We start from the raw sequence: 14,812 nt of genomic DNA, 5'->3' as shown, positions 1-14,812 counted from the left end.
AGACCCTTTTTGAAACAACAACAATAACAACAACAAAATCCTGGGGATGTAGCTCAGTGTGAAGGCCCCAGGTTCAATCCCCAACCAAAGAGAAAGACAAAGAAAAGAAAGGTTTTTAGTCTGAAATAGATGGTGAACAGAGTGATAGAGGAAAGATAGTGGCTCCAAATACCTCACCCATGAATCTGTAATGTTCAGAGTGGTTTGTTCTTTTCCTCCTAGGTTTTTTCCTTGTAGCGAGAGCTGAGAAACAATGAAAAAATCTTACTCAAAATTTTATTTTCATTTTAATTTGGTGACTGGCCCAGGCCCAACACCCTTTAGCACCTACTGATAAGTGAAAGTACATAGGAAGATAAAGTGTCTAGGATTCAATAAAAGCAATGTTCCTCAGATCTGGGGAAATATATAGGGAAGACCTTCTCTGTTGGCTTTGGACTTCACCTGACAAATTAATTTTTCCTTATCTCTTCCATCTCTTGGGACATATTTAAAACAAGACCTTTCACACATTTTAAAGAATCCCATTTTCTTGAAAATATATGCAATAAATTCAAGACTCTTATTGGTAATTTTCCACACTATCCTTTTGAAGTAGGAGACATAATATGGGACATTTTTCTGAGTTTTATGAAAATAGGCCTGAGTTAGTGGGAGGCTTACTCATCCACAGGCTGGCTGACCCCAGAACTTGCAGCAGCAGCAAGTGGGTAGTACGTCTAACTTGTAGCCACTTATTATGCATGGCTTCCTTTTTCTCTTCTTTTTAAATAACCTGACTCGGATGTTTTTCTGAGTTATTTTTAATGAAGTTGAATAATATTGGCCACTTATCCTTTATGAGTATCTTCTCTCTTTTCCTAACTTTACATCTCTTTTCATCCTTCATGCTTTTCTTACAGCTATTTGGCTTGCAAAGACTTTTCATTGCAATTATTTGATTTCATCTCCACAACTGCCCCAGCAAAGTGAGTGTTACTAACACTCAGTGAAGAAGCTGAAGCTTTCTGATGTTAAAGCTTCATCCAATTACCAGGTTACCTACCGGATCAACAGAGGTGGAACCTGGGTCTTCTGACTCCTCTGTTCCAGGTATCTTCCCACACAGACCAGATATGCTTCCTTCATTAACTTCCATCCAGCTCTTCACTTCTTTTGCTTGTCCTGATGTTCACTGTGCTCTTTTAGCCATAATCTCACTCTCTTCTTTCTCTACCCTTTTGCTTCTTGGTGGATACTAGAAATGTGTGTTGACTTGATCCCCATCTAGCTCTCTTTCTAGTTGGTTTGTCATTATTTCTCCTGAAATGCAATTAAACTCCTTGCTGGCAGACTTGATCATGACTATAAGTGTACAAGGTACTGTTATCACCAGCTTACTTAAAATCCTCACCCATCTTGTTTCTCCCCATATTCATATATGAGACCCGGGCTAAATATGTGTAGCACTGGAAGCTTTATCTGGTGTGCTGTTGCTTATTAAAGGGCTTAGAAGAGTTCTCAAGGGCTATAATCACTTTAGAAACCCCATCTGTTGTCTTGGTGCTGCGTATTCCCTATGACTGATGCTCAGTAATACAATTCACTACAGGCCTAGCAATGCTGGGTCTGATTTTTCCCTCTGTTACTGCTTAACAGCCATGAACATGATTGCTTAACACAGTTGGTCTTGAAAGCACCTTGCCCTTTTGACCTTTATGTCAGCTCAGTCTTGTAGCAAAGCCCACAACTGTGTGGAAATACTTGGGCAACCAGTGCCTGTTCCTACCCAGCCGCCTTCATTTTCCATGGTCTGTTGAACACCATTATCCTTTGGTTTTCCCATCCTCAAACTCCTGCACATCCAGACCTTCTTATGAGTCTCTGTTTTCTCCATAGATGTCAATCCAGCAATATTAGCATGAAAGGAAATTTCCAAAGCAGGAATATGCTGGGAAACGTGTAGAGTAGTGAATCATTTTAAAGGAGACTGTAATGCCTTCTTCCTCCCCCATTACTACTACATCAAAAATCAAAATATGAGCTGGGCAAGATGGCATGTGCCTATAGTCTAGCTACTAAAGCAGGTGGACCTCTTGAGCCCACGAGTTTGAGACTGACCTGGATAGTGAGGTCCATCATACACACTAGACTTTTCTTAGAATCTGTGGATTCACTTAACATGAACCAGAGGGAAAGGCTGTGTGATGGCCACCTTTGCAGAAAGAAAGAGAAATAAGGGGTATTACCGTGTAGTAGTGCACACCTGTAATCCCAGCTCTCAGGAGGCTGTGTTCGAGGCCATGAGTTTGAGGCCAGCCTGGGCTACATAGTGACTTCAAGGTCAGACTGAACTACATAATGAGACCCTGACTCAAAGAAACCAACAAAACAAAACAAAATACTAGATATACTTCAAATATATATTATTTTCCTTTTCCCAATTTCACATGAAAATGGAAAAACAGATAATGTGAGGAGGGGGGAAGCCACCTTCTCCTTACCTTTCTGTAAACGAGAAAGCCTAAGCTCAGTGGATTTACTCAGTCACTGTAAATGTGTCTATCTGAAAAATACTTCATGTGCTTGCTCATCAATCTCATCATTAACCCTGCAAACATTTCTCAGCACCCACCATGTCAAGAACTCACCCAGGCCCCATGATCTTAGGTCTGAAAAACAGCATCATTCAAGCCTCAACTTCTAAAAGCTAATGTGGTCAACACCTATTGTTTAAATCAGCCCACTTCCTCCTACTTGAGTTTACTACAGTTCAGACTCCACCTCTTTGTAGGCCAGCTACACCTCAGAGCCAGTACCCCTGTGCTTTCTCTGTCACCACCAGGCCAGAGCTGCAACACTTAGGCAGTCTGTGTAAAGGGAGGTAAGACTGAAGAACTTGTGCTCATAAGTTTGTAAAATGAAATGCCACCAAACATAATTAGCAAACAGTCTTGTGACAGATGGAACGTTGTCACCTTCATGTTGCATTTTCTTGATTTTCTACAGCCAGTCTTTCTGAACTGTAATAACATTGTTCCTGACCACCCAAGACCTCATCAGCCTAATGCCTGTATGTAGTGTTTTTCAATAAATTCCTAGTTCATGTCAATAAAATGTCTCTAAAAATCACTGGCTCCTTTTGCTCTACTGAGTGTACCTGCTACATAGACTATGGCTTCCACCTAGCACCCCAAACTGCATCACTTTCTATACCCAATCAGTTTATGTACCCAGAGAAGGGAAAATGTACATTATAGGCTAGAATGAAATGTACACTAAATGTGTGATCTAGCGTTTTCTTTTTCTTTGTTCTCCTACCCAAATACAAAAGGATACAAGAGGAATTTGCGTTCTTGCCGGGGTCAAATAAGTTTTCTAGCCAGATGGTAAGGAAACAAGTGCAAGGAAGATCTAATGAGGGGATACACACTGGCCCTCAGCTCTACCACTTTAGGCAACGTAAGGCCATGTCTCCCATGTCCATGGTCCTGGAAGTACCAGATCATGAAAGGGAAGAGTACAGCAAGAAACTCTCAAGATTCAGTCTACCACAACTCCTACTGTGACCAACTGAAATTTAAAGTTGTCTCCAAGCAGTACCTGCCACCATACTGAGATATAAGTGCACGTGTACTTTTAAAAAACATTTATGTTATCTCTAAAGCACTAAGGACTGGAGTAGAAGAAAGTGGAGCCAAAGGCCACAATGCTGGTAAACAATGATGCTGCAACTTTAACTCGTCTGACCCCAGAACTTACGCATTATGCTTGATAAGGCTCATTCCTGGCCTGAGTAGATGAGTTGCTGTGAGCATATCTGAGAAGACCAGAAACATTTGGGATGTTGAGCTCAGAAGACTCAAAGCAATAAACACACACACCATTATTTGTAATTCAATACTTTTTTCTTTTAATTCATACTGTACTTCCATGGCTCTAGCTACTTTACATTAAGATTTGGCTGGATAGCCTTGTATGTTTCTAGGTACTAGCAGTAAGTTTTCAGACCTTGCGCACAGCGCCAGGCAAAGTACAGTTACAGATCCAAATACAGACGGCCAGACAATTCAACTGCAATCCATCTGTGTTCTTTCCTGTATATATGGCCCAGTGCAGGTGTTGGGGGCTGTTCCCTCTGCCTCATCCCACTCCACTCCATGTCAGGATTATGTAGGGGCTGATATGGCCTCTGATCCAACCCTCCCCACCTTGGAGCCTAGGTTGAGGGGTGGGGGGAAGCACCATGGGTTTGGGAAGATGGGTCTGGTCCATGCAGAGAGTGGTCTGGCCCTAGAGTGCAGGGTAAGGAAATGTGGGGAGACACATTCTTTCATTGGCAAAAATGGTTACTTTTACTGTGCAGTCTCTGCACACAGCAACCAAGCCCAGGGCCAACTCCCCAGGCAGAGCCAGCTGTCCTGCCTGGGGCATGCCCTACCATTTCGCTTCCACAATGTCTTATTGTGTTGAGAGAAGCAAGAAGGGCCAAGGGGCAGAGATGATTAAGTCCTTCAAGCCTTCATATGTTGGGGAGATTGTCTGGCATCAACAGATCTTGGCAGGCAAGGTGCTTCTCACCAGGAGCCAAAGCTCCAATCTGGGTTCCCAGGCCTGCTGAGGACCTCGAGTCTCAAGACCCCTGAGCTGTTGCACAGAACATCAAAACAGGGGGCTGGCTGGGCCCATCACAGCCATGGCCGGAACAGGAATGAGGTAACAAGGCTGGGCAGAGAGGTGGGAGAGGGAGCTCTCTACACCATGTGCAAATTCCTGCTCCACATCAGGAAAGCAAGGGTGCTGAAAGATGGCCTTCCAGAAATACACTCCTTGTAGACCCAAAATGCATCTTCTGCAAGAAGACATAGAGGTGAGAGGAAGTGGGGCCAGCCTGCTGGAGCTTGGGGGAGGAAGGATCGAGAATGTCAAGAGGTGAATGGGATGACTGCCCCACAACCTAGACTAGGGGTAGAGAACGCGGTCAGGAAAAGGTCTTTGCAATTCTTACTGGAGTGCAGAGGTGGGGCCCAGGAGTTCCGAGAAGGAGACCATAGCCCTGTCATGGAGGAGGAGAAGAATGCTATTTCTCCTGGGGGCCCTAGCAGGAATGGGCTGGCTTTGGCTACACTGCAGAGCTAGAGAAGTGGTATCATATGGCACAGAAAGGACCTTTCTGGGACCACAAACAGTCCAGAAAGATTCCATCCCTAGTCATTTCTCCAAGATCTTATCTTAGAGATGCTGCCTGTAATACCGTAGGTACAGTCTAAGTGTGGGGACACGGACAGGACATGGAGAGAATCCACTTCAAGCAAAGCATTCCTCATAAGGCCTCGATCTTCCTATTCCTTGTAACTCTAGGTTCTTAGTGCCAGTGCCCTTAGGCAACCCAAGGACTTTATCTAAACCCCAGCAGGGTGTTGGTTGAGCCAAAAGACATGCTAGAACCATAAATGGCTTCTCTCCACTGTGTCCTCTGTCAAGGAGGAACAAGGATGGACAGATGAAAGGCTTCACAGTGCCTAGAGATGGAAGATAGGCTCAGTCCACGATGTGGCTCTTCTTGCCATCATTCTCTTCCTTCTAGCTTAGAGGAAGTTGCCTTCCCAAACAAAAACCAGGCCAAAGAAGGAAGAAACACTCCCAGGTTAATACTGAGCAATATTCTCTCTACCACTGGGCCTTTCTATCCTTCCTCAACTCTGAGAATAAAGTCTAACTGCCTTAGGTTTCTTGAGAACCCACACACTGCCTTACTGTCTTCTATGCACCAGAGAAGCTCTAGCCTGGCAGACTATTCCATCCTGGCAGGGAACCTTCCAGTTCTGAGCAAGCCCAGTCTTGCAGGCTCTGGTCTAATCTAAAGTCAAAGTCAAAGCTACAGCCTGCCCTAGAGATAGTCTATCTCAGTCTCCTCCAGTTAGAGGCATGTACTGAGGCTCTGCAATGGGGAATAACTTGGGCTTAGTCTCCTGAACCTTTTGGTTCAGTGTTCTTTCTGAGTCAATGATCTTGCTGGCCTGGGATGTTGGCCCCTGGTCCTGAGGAGGTAGACAGGGTAGGGAGAGAGTTGCAGACATGACTGGCTTTTCTGAGGCCAATCTGGCCATTTCCTCCACTGTAAGCTGGAGGGGAGGGTACACACTATAATTGTGCTTCCCCTGGTTAGAAATTGTGACTTCCTTACAATTAAGTGCAAAGTCTCATGTGTGTTATAATATGAATACTCACAGATAAACATCCATGTGATCCCAGTGTTCCCGTGTCAACAGAAGCAAAACACACTGGCATGGAGAAGTAACACAAGAAGCAGTGGCTTTGATGCTTTCTTGCAGACAGCTACACACCAGGCTACTAGCCGGGGGTCACAATGCCACGTGTTTGTCTCACTCTCAGACTTGTCCGAAAGGTGAGCTTTTTTGTCTTTCACAAGTCATTAAGGGGAATCATGCTTTGCTTGGGAATGAATAGAGTTGGTATGCTGGCTTAAAAGCCAAAACAACTATTAGAACAGAGAGAGCTCACAAGAGATCCGTGACACATGTCTTGTGGGTCCAAATCAGCAGGGAATAGGAGGGCGTCTTGGACAAGTACCCCTCTCTTTCTCTACTGCTCCACCGAGTGGTCCTGAGAGGGGAGCGACACTGTGTACCTCTCATGGCCCAAGGCTACTTCTATCACTTTATACCCCGCAACCAACCACTTCTACGTCTTCCGAAAGGGTCCATGATACCTTTCATAATTAAGAAACTTGAGTAAATAATTATGTATGGGATAGATTTGAGAATTTACAATTTCTGCTCTCAAAAGTTTCGGGGAGTTCTTTTGGCTTTGAGCTACTCCAAGGGGGAAACGTTTAGCAGTCTGTACCATGCTTCCTTCCTTGACTCATTGAGCCTCACCAGTGTCTCTCCCTCAAAGCCCTGGACAAGAACTGAGAGGTGACTGCTGGTCTGAGAGCAAATGTGGCATCAATAGATCTTGGAAGGCAAGGTGCTTCTCACCAGGAGCCAAGCATTATCCTGGGCCATGCCTCACCTCTGCCTCTTGGGGAGGAATATCAGTGCTACATGACTGATGAATGACAAACTTCTCATCGTTCTGTCTTAGAGATGATGTCCTTTTGTTTTCTGGGGAAATACCAAGGTCTATTCTTGGATAGATTCAAAAGCTTTTCTTTAACTTCTAAAATGGGATGTTAAGGTCATCCTAAGGAAAGAATGTAAAATCTCTCATCACTGGGGCAGATCACTGATAAAAATCTTCCATCCTTTGTGCCGCTGTTCTGGGACACCCTGGGGTTCTCTTCTACTGCTTACATCAAGAACCTAGGAGAAAGAGCAGGCTCAGCAAACTCTCCTTGCCTTCATTAACTACAGATCACCTGACCTCTGCCTGGGGCTTGCAGGCCTCCTTGGGTCAGCATGTGGAGAACGGGCAGTGTAAGCGAACATGCCCGGAAGGGCCCCGTAAGATCTGATGAAAGCGTGGGTCCCAGTAGGCCAACTTCGAGAAGGCCAAGGCTGGTTCCCATGTCTACCCAGCACCTTCTTTCTATTCCTTAGTAACCTCATACCTCCCTGAGGCCTGAGAAGGGTATACCCTAACTTGAGACATTGGAATGGCCAATCTGGGGCAGAGATTCCATCTGGTCATTCTCTGCCCAAACACCCGCATCTATACCAAATCCTCCTCTCCACTGGCTCAGATGTTTTTCCACATGCAAAGTGTCTCAGTTGTCTCCACTGACTGAAGCTGGTTCTGAGGCAGAGACTGCACACTGGCCAGAGACCTCTCTCTCGCTCTCTCAAACCCTGGAGGGCCTAAGACACCCTGATTCATCCTGGAAATCAAACTAATAGCTTAAACTGAAGGAATTAGAGCCACAGATCTGACTTGTTCATAACCACGAAAAGGGGTTTAACAAGGTCAAAAATGCTCCACCCTGTCTAATAAACAATGTGCTCTTAGGGCACAGAGAAACAATAGGACTTTAGGCACTAAAAAGTGACACTTCGCCCAGATCCAGCCTGGGCGAAGACCAGAGAGAAAGCGAGTGGGCAAGTTAGAAATTCCCAGCCCTTTTTGGGTCCATGTCCTACCCAGGTGAGAGAAAGGTGCAGGGGTGACTGAGGAGAAACCTTCCAGAACACAAGTGCTCAGGAGCCTGCAGTTCCAAAGTCCAAGCTCATCGAAGCCCCCTCGCCAGCTTCTCCCAGCCCTCCCCTCCTGGCTCTCGGCACGGTCTGAATCATTGCCCTTCTGGGGGGAAGCTGAGATCAGGCTCCTGCCCACGATGCTTCCGTGTCCCAGAGAAGGCTTGGGGAAGTGCAGGGTAGGGAAGAACATATTCTCTTCTATTTTGGAAACAAACTGAAAGGGGATTAGGGAATGAAGCACCTTAAGCAATGCCCCCTTGAGACTTCTTTCAAGACCTGAGGGTCTTCCCAGGCATAGCTTTGGCTCAGCAACATTTCCCTTCTGGAAGCCAAGAATGGCCAGCAAGGGAAGGGGTGAGGAGCAGAGGGTAGTAGGAGGAGGATCAGGGGATGTCGGTGCTGAGAGATGCTCCCTGCCCTCCTCGGCCCCCTCCACTGAGGGGAAACGCTGCTCCGGCCAGCACAGGGGCGGGAGGTCCCGCTCCTTCTCCCTGGTATGTAGGCATTATCTCTTTTTAAAATCTGTATATAATATATATTTATATTCTGTATATATATATTTATAGGGTCTATGTACATGTATTGCACAGGCCTCCTGCAGCCACCTCTGTTCCTGCCTTGTCAGTGATAGCGGTTCCTCTTCTCGTCATTTTCTGATGTGTAGTCACGGGACCTGATGCCATTCTGAAGATTGATGAGCGAGTCTTTCATCTGTAAAATAGAGAACCCACCCCGGCCCAGGTTTGTGCTCTCAGTGCGCTTCTCCCCGTAGCAGCATCTGCCACATGCTGCTGTGGCAGCGGGTACCACCAGGCCACCGAACAAGAGGAAGCCAGGGTGGTTCCCAGGGGGCACAGTCTCAGGTAGAAAAAGGACAGCAGAGCCAGCACTGGAAACCCCTGTGAGACTTGCTGTGTCTTGGTGACCTGGGACCTTTACATGAATGAAATCAGAACTCTATGCAGTCAGGCCTCATAAGGAACCACAGTAGACTGCTATTCACTTGACCAATAAAGTCAATCTAATTCCCCAAGGGTTCTGTAAACACTGCCTACCTGTCTTTATGCATTTTTTCACCCTGCAAATCGTCACTGTTGCTTGCTCAAATCTCACTCATCTGTAGAGACCCACGGCAAATCCAGACTTCCCCTGCCTCTCCATCTCTCCCTCCTGGCCTCTCACACACCATACACAGTGCTCTGGACTGCAGTCATCTTAAGCTCTTTTGTTTCATGTGTGTGGAGACTGAAACATCCCTAACATAGCCAGAATCACCACACAGGCAGCTGTGCAGGCTTCTCTCTGGGACTCATATCTGTGAATTACCATTTTTAGGCCATGGGATGGAGTCTAAGTAGAGCACTTTCAGTTAGAGAATCATAAAAAGGCCCATCATACCATAGCACATTTAAATACTGTCTCTGACTAAGCTACTCTGTTATAACACAAGACAACATTTCCTGTAAAGGGTATGGGTTCTGGGAACATCTGATCTGGTCTCTCTCCAAATTTCCCAAATTCTTTACTGCTCTTTTAAATTGTGTTTAAAGAGAATTAAACACCTCTCAACTCTTGTAGGGCAGAGTCCATCAGGCTAAAAGCCCAACTGCCCTAAGCCCCTAGTTAAGGGGACCTACCTGAGACAGAATTCAAGACTGGAAGAGACCTTTGGGGTATCACTCAAAGTGCCCACCTTTAATTTGCAAGTCTCTTATTCAGAACCATCTTGTGATTCTCCAACGCTTTCATTGTGGGAATCTCGGTCCTCCAAAAGCGGCTGTTTCGTTGCTGCACACCTCTCACTATAAGGCATCTGTTTTTATTGGCTGGCTTAAAATGTTAATTACTTTCATTTTACAGTTCAGTCCCTTAGAATTTTATAAGAAATCTAAGCCTTCTTCACCTGTTGGCCTCAGTGTCTGGAGCCATGCTTTAGATTTGCCCCAGTGTTCCCTTCTCCATCAACTTTCTTATATAAGGGGACACCCAAACTCCCTGTTATGCTGTTTACAAACATGCCCTCCTTGAGCCAGGCGTGGTGGCACACACCTGTCAATCCCAGAACTCAGGAGGCTGAGGCAAGAGGATTGCTGTGATTTCAAGATCAACCTGCACTACATAGTGAGTTCAAGGCCAGCCTGAACGATAAAGAGAAACTCTGTTTCAAAATCAAGCAAACATAAATGCCCTGCTTAAAAGTACCGCCACCCCGCAAAGTAGCTCCAAAGCTAAACATGATACTGCACCTTTCAAATTGCATTAAGACTCTCAATTTACAGCTAAAAATCAAATGATGGAGGTAGAAATAAATAAGTGCTTTCAATTCTGACTCGTTTCAGGAAGCTATGACCAAAATTACTATTTTATAAATGAGGAAACTGAAGCTCACTAATATTAAATCCTTCCTCAAGGTCAGAAAATTATTTAGTAGCACAGTTGGGACTATCTCAGTTCTAGCCAACCAGATAACATCTGAATGACACCTCTTTGGGAATAGAAATTTTAATGTGTGGGGACAAATTCTGGGACTCAATTATTCTGCATAGGAAAGGAATTTCCCATACCTTTGGCAACCATATAGGGGCACTTTTTATAAGACATTCCATTTTTCTAGAGGAAAGAAGAAAGCTCTCTTCCTCAAGGAAACTGAGCTAATTACTGATTTCTTTGCCCCAAGATATTTCTTAAATGAGGATTTTAGAAGAGAACGGGCAACTACAGTACAAAGACAATACTATAAAGTGAAGACATAATATAGTCATCCACTCAGTGAGCTGCCTTTAGGGTGACTACAGGAAAGGGCAGGGGGGGAGCGCTCTTATTTCTTCTAACTTACAGTCTTTCTGCTGCAACCCTAATGTACTGTTGTCATTATTTTAGGGAAGGCACCCGTGCTTCCAACATCCCATTCAAAAGTTGCTTTAAAATCAGAACAATGGATTGCCTAGGAGGACTTCAGGAAAGGGTGGTGGAAGAGATGGTGGCCTTTCTCGGAGTTTAAGGGGAGCCTCGTCTCCTGAAAACTAGTGGAGGCTGATAGGATGGGGCATCTCACCTGGTCAAGGAGCATCACTGAGGATTTGATGATCTCCCTCCACTTTTGGAGCTCAGTATCGTGGTACTTTTGTTGGGACTCTAAGAGCTGGGCCCATTCTGTCTGAGATTGGGGTAACCTGTGGGGCAGAAGAAGGGGCACCCCAGCAGCTGGAGTTATGCTCAGCAGACTGTCCTGTGCTCCCAGACCCCTAAAGGACAGAGAGTCACATCAGAGTGCTTTGTTCTCTGCCCACTGCCCCTGGGACTCCCATGCCCAAAAAAGAAGTGGACGGGAACTATAGGGACAGATATTTGGAGCTTGCCTAAGAGCTCATCCAAAGGGCTGTCCCCTGGGCAAGGGCAGTGGGGCAGTCCCAGGGGAGGCAGAAGCCAGGGCTCAGCACTTGGTGGGGTATAGGTGTGTGTGTGATACAGGTACAGGAGTGTGGCCAAGATTACCTTTCTTGGAGCCTCAGACCCTGCCAGGCAGTGAGGGTCTGGGTAGTGTATTCTAACATCCAGAGTTTATAGAAGAGCATCATGTTAAGGATGACCAGCAGCACCAGACTAGGAGAGAGACACAGGAAAAAAGCAGGAGCAATGAGATGGAATCTGAGTCAGGGACCTCCCCACCCCCAGGCTGCTGTGTCAGCCCAGTGGGCCTTCGGACGCATTTCAGTGAGGGAATGAGTAAGCTGAAGGGACGAAGGGAGGGGCAGAGAGAAAAGCATCCTAATCTCCCAGAGGGGCCAGGACACACAGCAGGACAGCCACGGAAAGGAGTGTAAGGTGAAGGCACTGAAAGTGGAGACACACAGACACCTGAAATCTGGGTGCCTGGGCAAAGGAGGTAAGTGGAAAGGAAACACGATGAGGGTGTCAAACAGTCAGTACCTGAAACAGATCCTAATGGGAGCAAGGAAGAAAAATGGGGAGGAGGCAGAGGTTAGAAAGGAGAATATGGGAAAGGGGAAAACTGCACTTAAATTGAGCCAGTGAGGAAGTGAGCATATAAGAAATACTAAAAGGGAAGACACAGTGTATGAGAAGACCCAGAAAGGAAGGGGCAAGAGGAAGTGAAAAGGATTAACTCCTAGGGTTTCATGGAGATTTTCTGGCCAACTTGATCTTAGGAAGGAGGACTCATAGGATCCCCAGTTCTGCTGGCACAGGCCTTATGGGTGCTGGCAGAACCTCCCTAAAGCTGCAAAGCCCCTGCAAACACCTGCCCCCGTCTACCAGGGATCGTGGGAACCAGCCGAGGCCTCCCAGAGTCTCAGTCAGAATGTGCTGGACACAGGGAAGACAAGGCGGACCCGTTGGAAAGCGGAGAATTACAGAGTAGGTGTGGGACGGAGAGAGAACACCAGGGTACAGAGAGCATCTAGAGACACAAAAGTGGCACAAATCTAGGATCACCACTTAATTTCTTAACTTTTGACCAAGTTTCCCAGCTTCTTTGAAACCCAGTTTTCCCATTAAGGACATAATCCCTACCCTACTGGGTTGCCCTGTGGATGAGGAAGAACAGATGCAAAACACTGTGGTGAGGAGTAGGCCGGCCACAGAGTGGAGGCAGATACACATAGGAAGGAAGAAGGTGACCAAAACAGGGAGGTAAAACAAACAGGTGGGGAAAAAAAGGTGAGTGAAGGGGAAGAAAGCTTTCACTGAGCCTTAGACTTTCCAAAGAGTATGTATGAGAGTGACTTTTTGTTTGTGTTTCTGGTACTGCAGAAGGGAGTCTTGCTTCAACCACCAGCCACAAATCCCTGGGGCTTTTCTCTGAGTTTTCCACAGCACTTCTCTGAAGTTTGTGTTGAATTTCAGTGATACTGAATTACATTCTAATGCAGCAAATGAGCGGAAAGCCCACCTCTTCACCACGTTGTTCCTGTAATCTGGGTTTGTGTTTACAATCCTGAGTGTGGCAGGAGAAGGTCCAGGGAGGCCCCTGGGTGCTGTGGTAGGAAGGAAGCCCCAAGGGTAGCTGACACCTCGCTCTCCCCACTCAATGGGGAGTGGGGGTACGTTCCCACCCAAATCAAAATGCAGAGAGCTTAAACAGCACTGACCTGAAGTTAAACTTTTCTATTTACCAAAAGATCCAATATCAAATGTAGTTTTAACAGAACAATGCCACACAGCACATTACATTGCTGCTGCAAAATTACTCTTGCTGCTTCTATAGCTGTCTTTGTATTTATTAATGTCATAATACTGTAATGACTTGGTTTCTTATGCTACAGAAAAAATTTCCATCTAACTTTATGTTATGCTCTCGAGTAAGGTTAGTTAAGATTCTTCTTGTTACTCCCAGGCTTTTCTCGTGTAAGGGGTCCCCGGAGTCATCTATGGCCCCGTCTCTGTAACACTCTGTACACTAGTCCATTCATGCCCATGGCTTTAGCACTGTGGATAATTAGTGTGGTTCCTAAGGAACAGATCCACATCAACAAATACCCATCACCTTCCTGCACAACATGTAGCAATCCGGACACTCCTGGAGCTGAGGGTGTCTTCTCTAACAACTTTCACCAAATTCTAGACTTCTGTTAACATCATAACCATCTACAGTACCTCAGATCAGTAGCTCACCTCCCTTTGTGGCATAACCAGATGGTTAATGAACCTTCCCCTCTGGAACCTCTCAGTCCTATTCCCTCACCCTGTCTGACAGCCACTCTCACTGAGACCACTGTGGTTGGCTCTGACTGACCTCCCTGTCTCCAGACTTTTTTCTCCAGTCCATCTGCAATATTGTCATAATGCAAGTCTGACCATGTCACTTGTGGGTCTCCGTCAGAGTTTCCGGAAGATAAGGCTGTGCCCCTGGCTCTGCCTCTCTGCAAAAGCTTCAGAGAGGACTAGGAGGTCATAGAAGCAGGACCGGACCCCAGATGGCCTGATGCCCACTGTGCAGCAGGGAGAATCCATGTCTGGGCAGCTGCTGTGCCTCCCAGCCACCCATGACACCCCCATCCAAAGAAGGGGAAGGATGTCGGACAGTGGGCTGAATCAAGTGGAAGAGCTGTCCTTGGCTGTCCTAGCTGCCTCCTGCTCAATATGGTTTATAAAAGTTCTGGGCAAGCACCGGCAGTGGACTTACACACTAGAGAACTAGCTGTGACCTCCTATTTTCTATCGTCATTACTCTGACTTCCCACGACCTTGGCTTGGTAACATTCTGTGAAAATTATTGAACTTATGGTTTTATAATGCTGTAGGTTTACATCATATCATTTACATTAAAATAAGCACCTACTTGTCCTGGACTGTAGTTATCGATTTTGTCCATTGACTCTGGAAAAGTAAGGGATCCACTAATTCATGGTTCTAGTACCTGGCACTGAACAACACCCAAAACGTCTCTTGAAAATGAATAGACTCCTAACATGCTCTGCAGCAGCTCTGTGTTGGTGTTATTTGTCCTACTGAGTAGGGGTTTCAGGTGTCCTGTCTCTCTCACCCACTTGATCCTGAGCTCCTAAAAGGCATGGATGCTGTGTATGGCATTTTGGGGGGAAGCCAGGGGTAGCCTAGCATACAATAAATGCCGAGTAAAACAGAAGAAGAAAAGATGTAAGAAATGACAAACAGCAATGGATTCAGACAGAGAGGACTAGAGGACAAAAAAA

The 14,812-nt window shown here is 46.0% G+C and overlaps 1 protein-coding gene across 18 annotated transcripts in view; it reads right to left on the bottom strand.

The window, feature by feature from the left end:
- Positions 1-4,978: 4,978 nt before the first annotated feature.
- Gramd1b (GRAM domain containing 1B) overlaps positions 4,979-14,812 on the bottom strand; it is a 163,672-nt gene continuing 153,838 nt past the window's right edge. For 14 of the 18 annotated variants that reach the window (XM_033764404.1, XM_033764405.1, XM_033764393.1 and 11 more), the window contains 3 exons: positions 11,634-11,741; positions 11,194-11,383; positions 4,979-8,849 (listed from right to left, as the gene is read on the bottom strand). In XM_033764404.1, coding sequence (XP_033620295.1) covers positions 8,760-8,849; positions 11,194-11,383; positions 11,634-11,741 — 388 coding nt within the window. In that variant the 3' untranslated portion in view covers positions 4,979-8,759. The remainder of the gene's footprint in view (positions 8,850-11,193; positions 11,384-11,633; positions 11,742-14,812) is intronic. The other 4 variants (XM_010618051.1, XM_033764407.1, XM_033764403.1 and 1 more) reach the window with 2 other exon arrangements.

Source organism: Fukomys damarensis, unplaced genomic scaffold (assembly GCF_012274545.1).
Source record: "Fukomys damarensis isolate Sample0158 unplaced genomic scaffold, DMR_v1.0_HiC HiC_scaffold_16, whole genome shotgun sequence".
Lineage (NCBI taxonomy): Eukaryota > Metazoa > Chordata > Mammalia > Rodentia > Bathyergidae > Fukomys > Fukomys damarensis.
The sequence above is the reverse complement of the archived record's forward strand: the minus strand, read 5'-3'. Positions and strand labels throughout refer to the sequence as shown.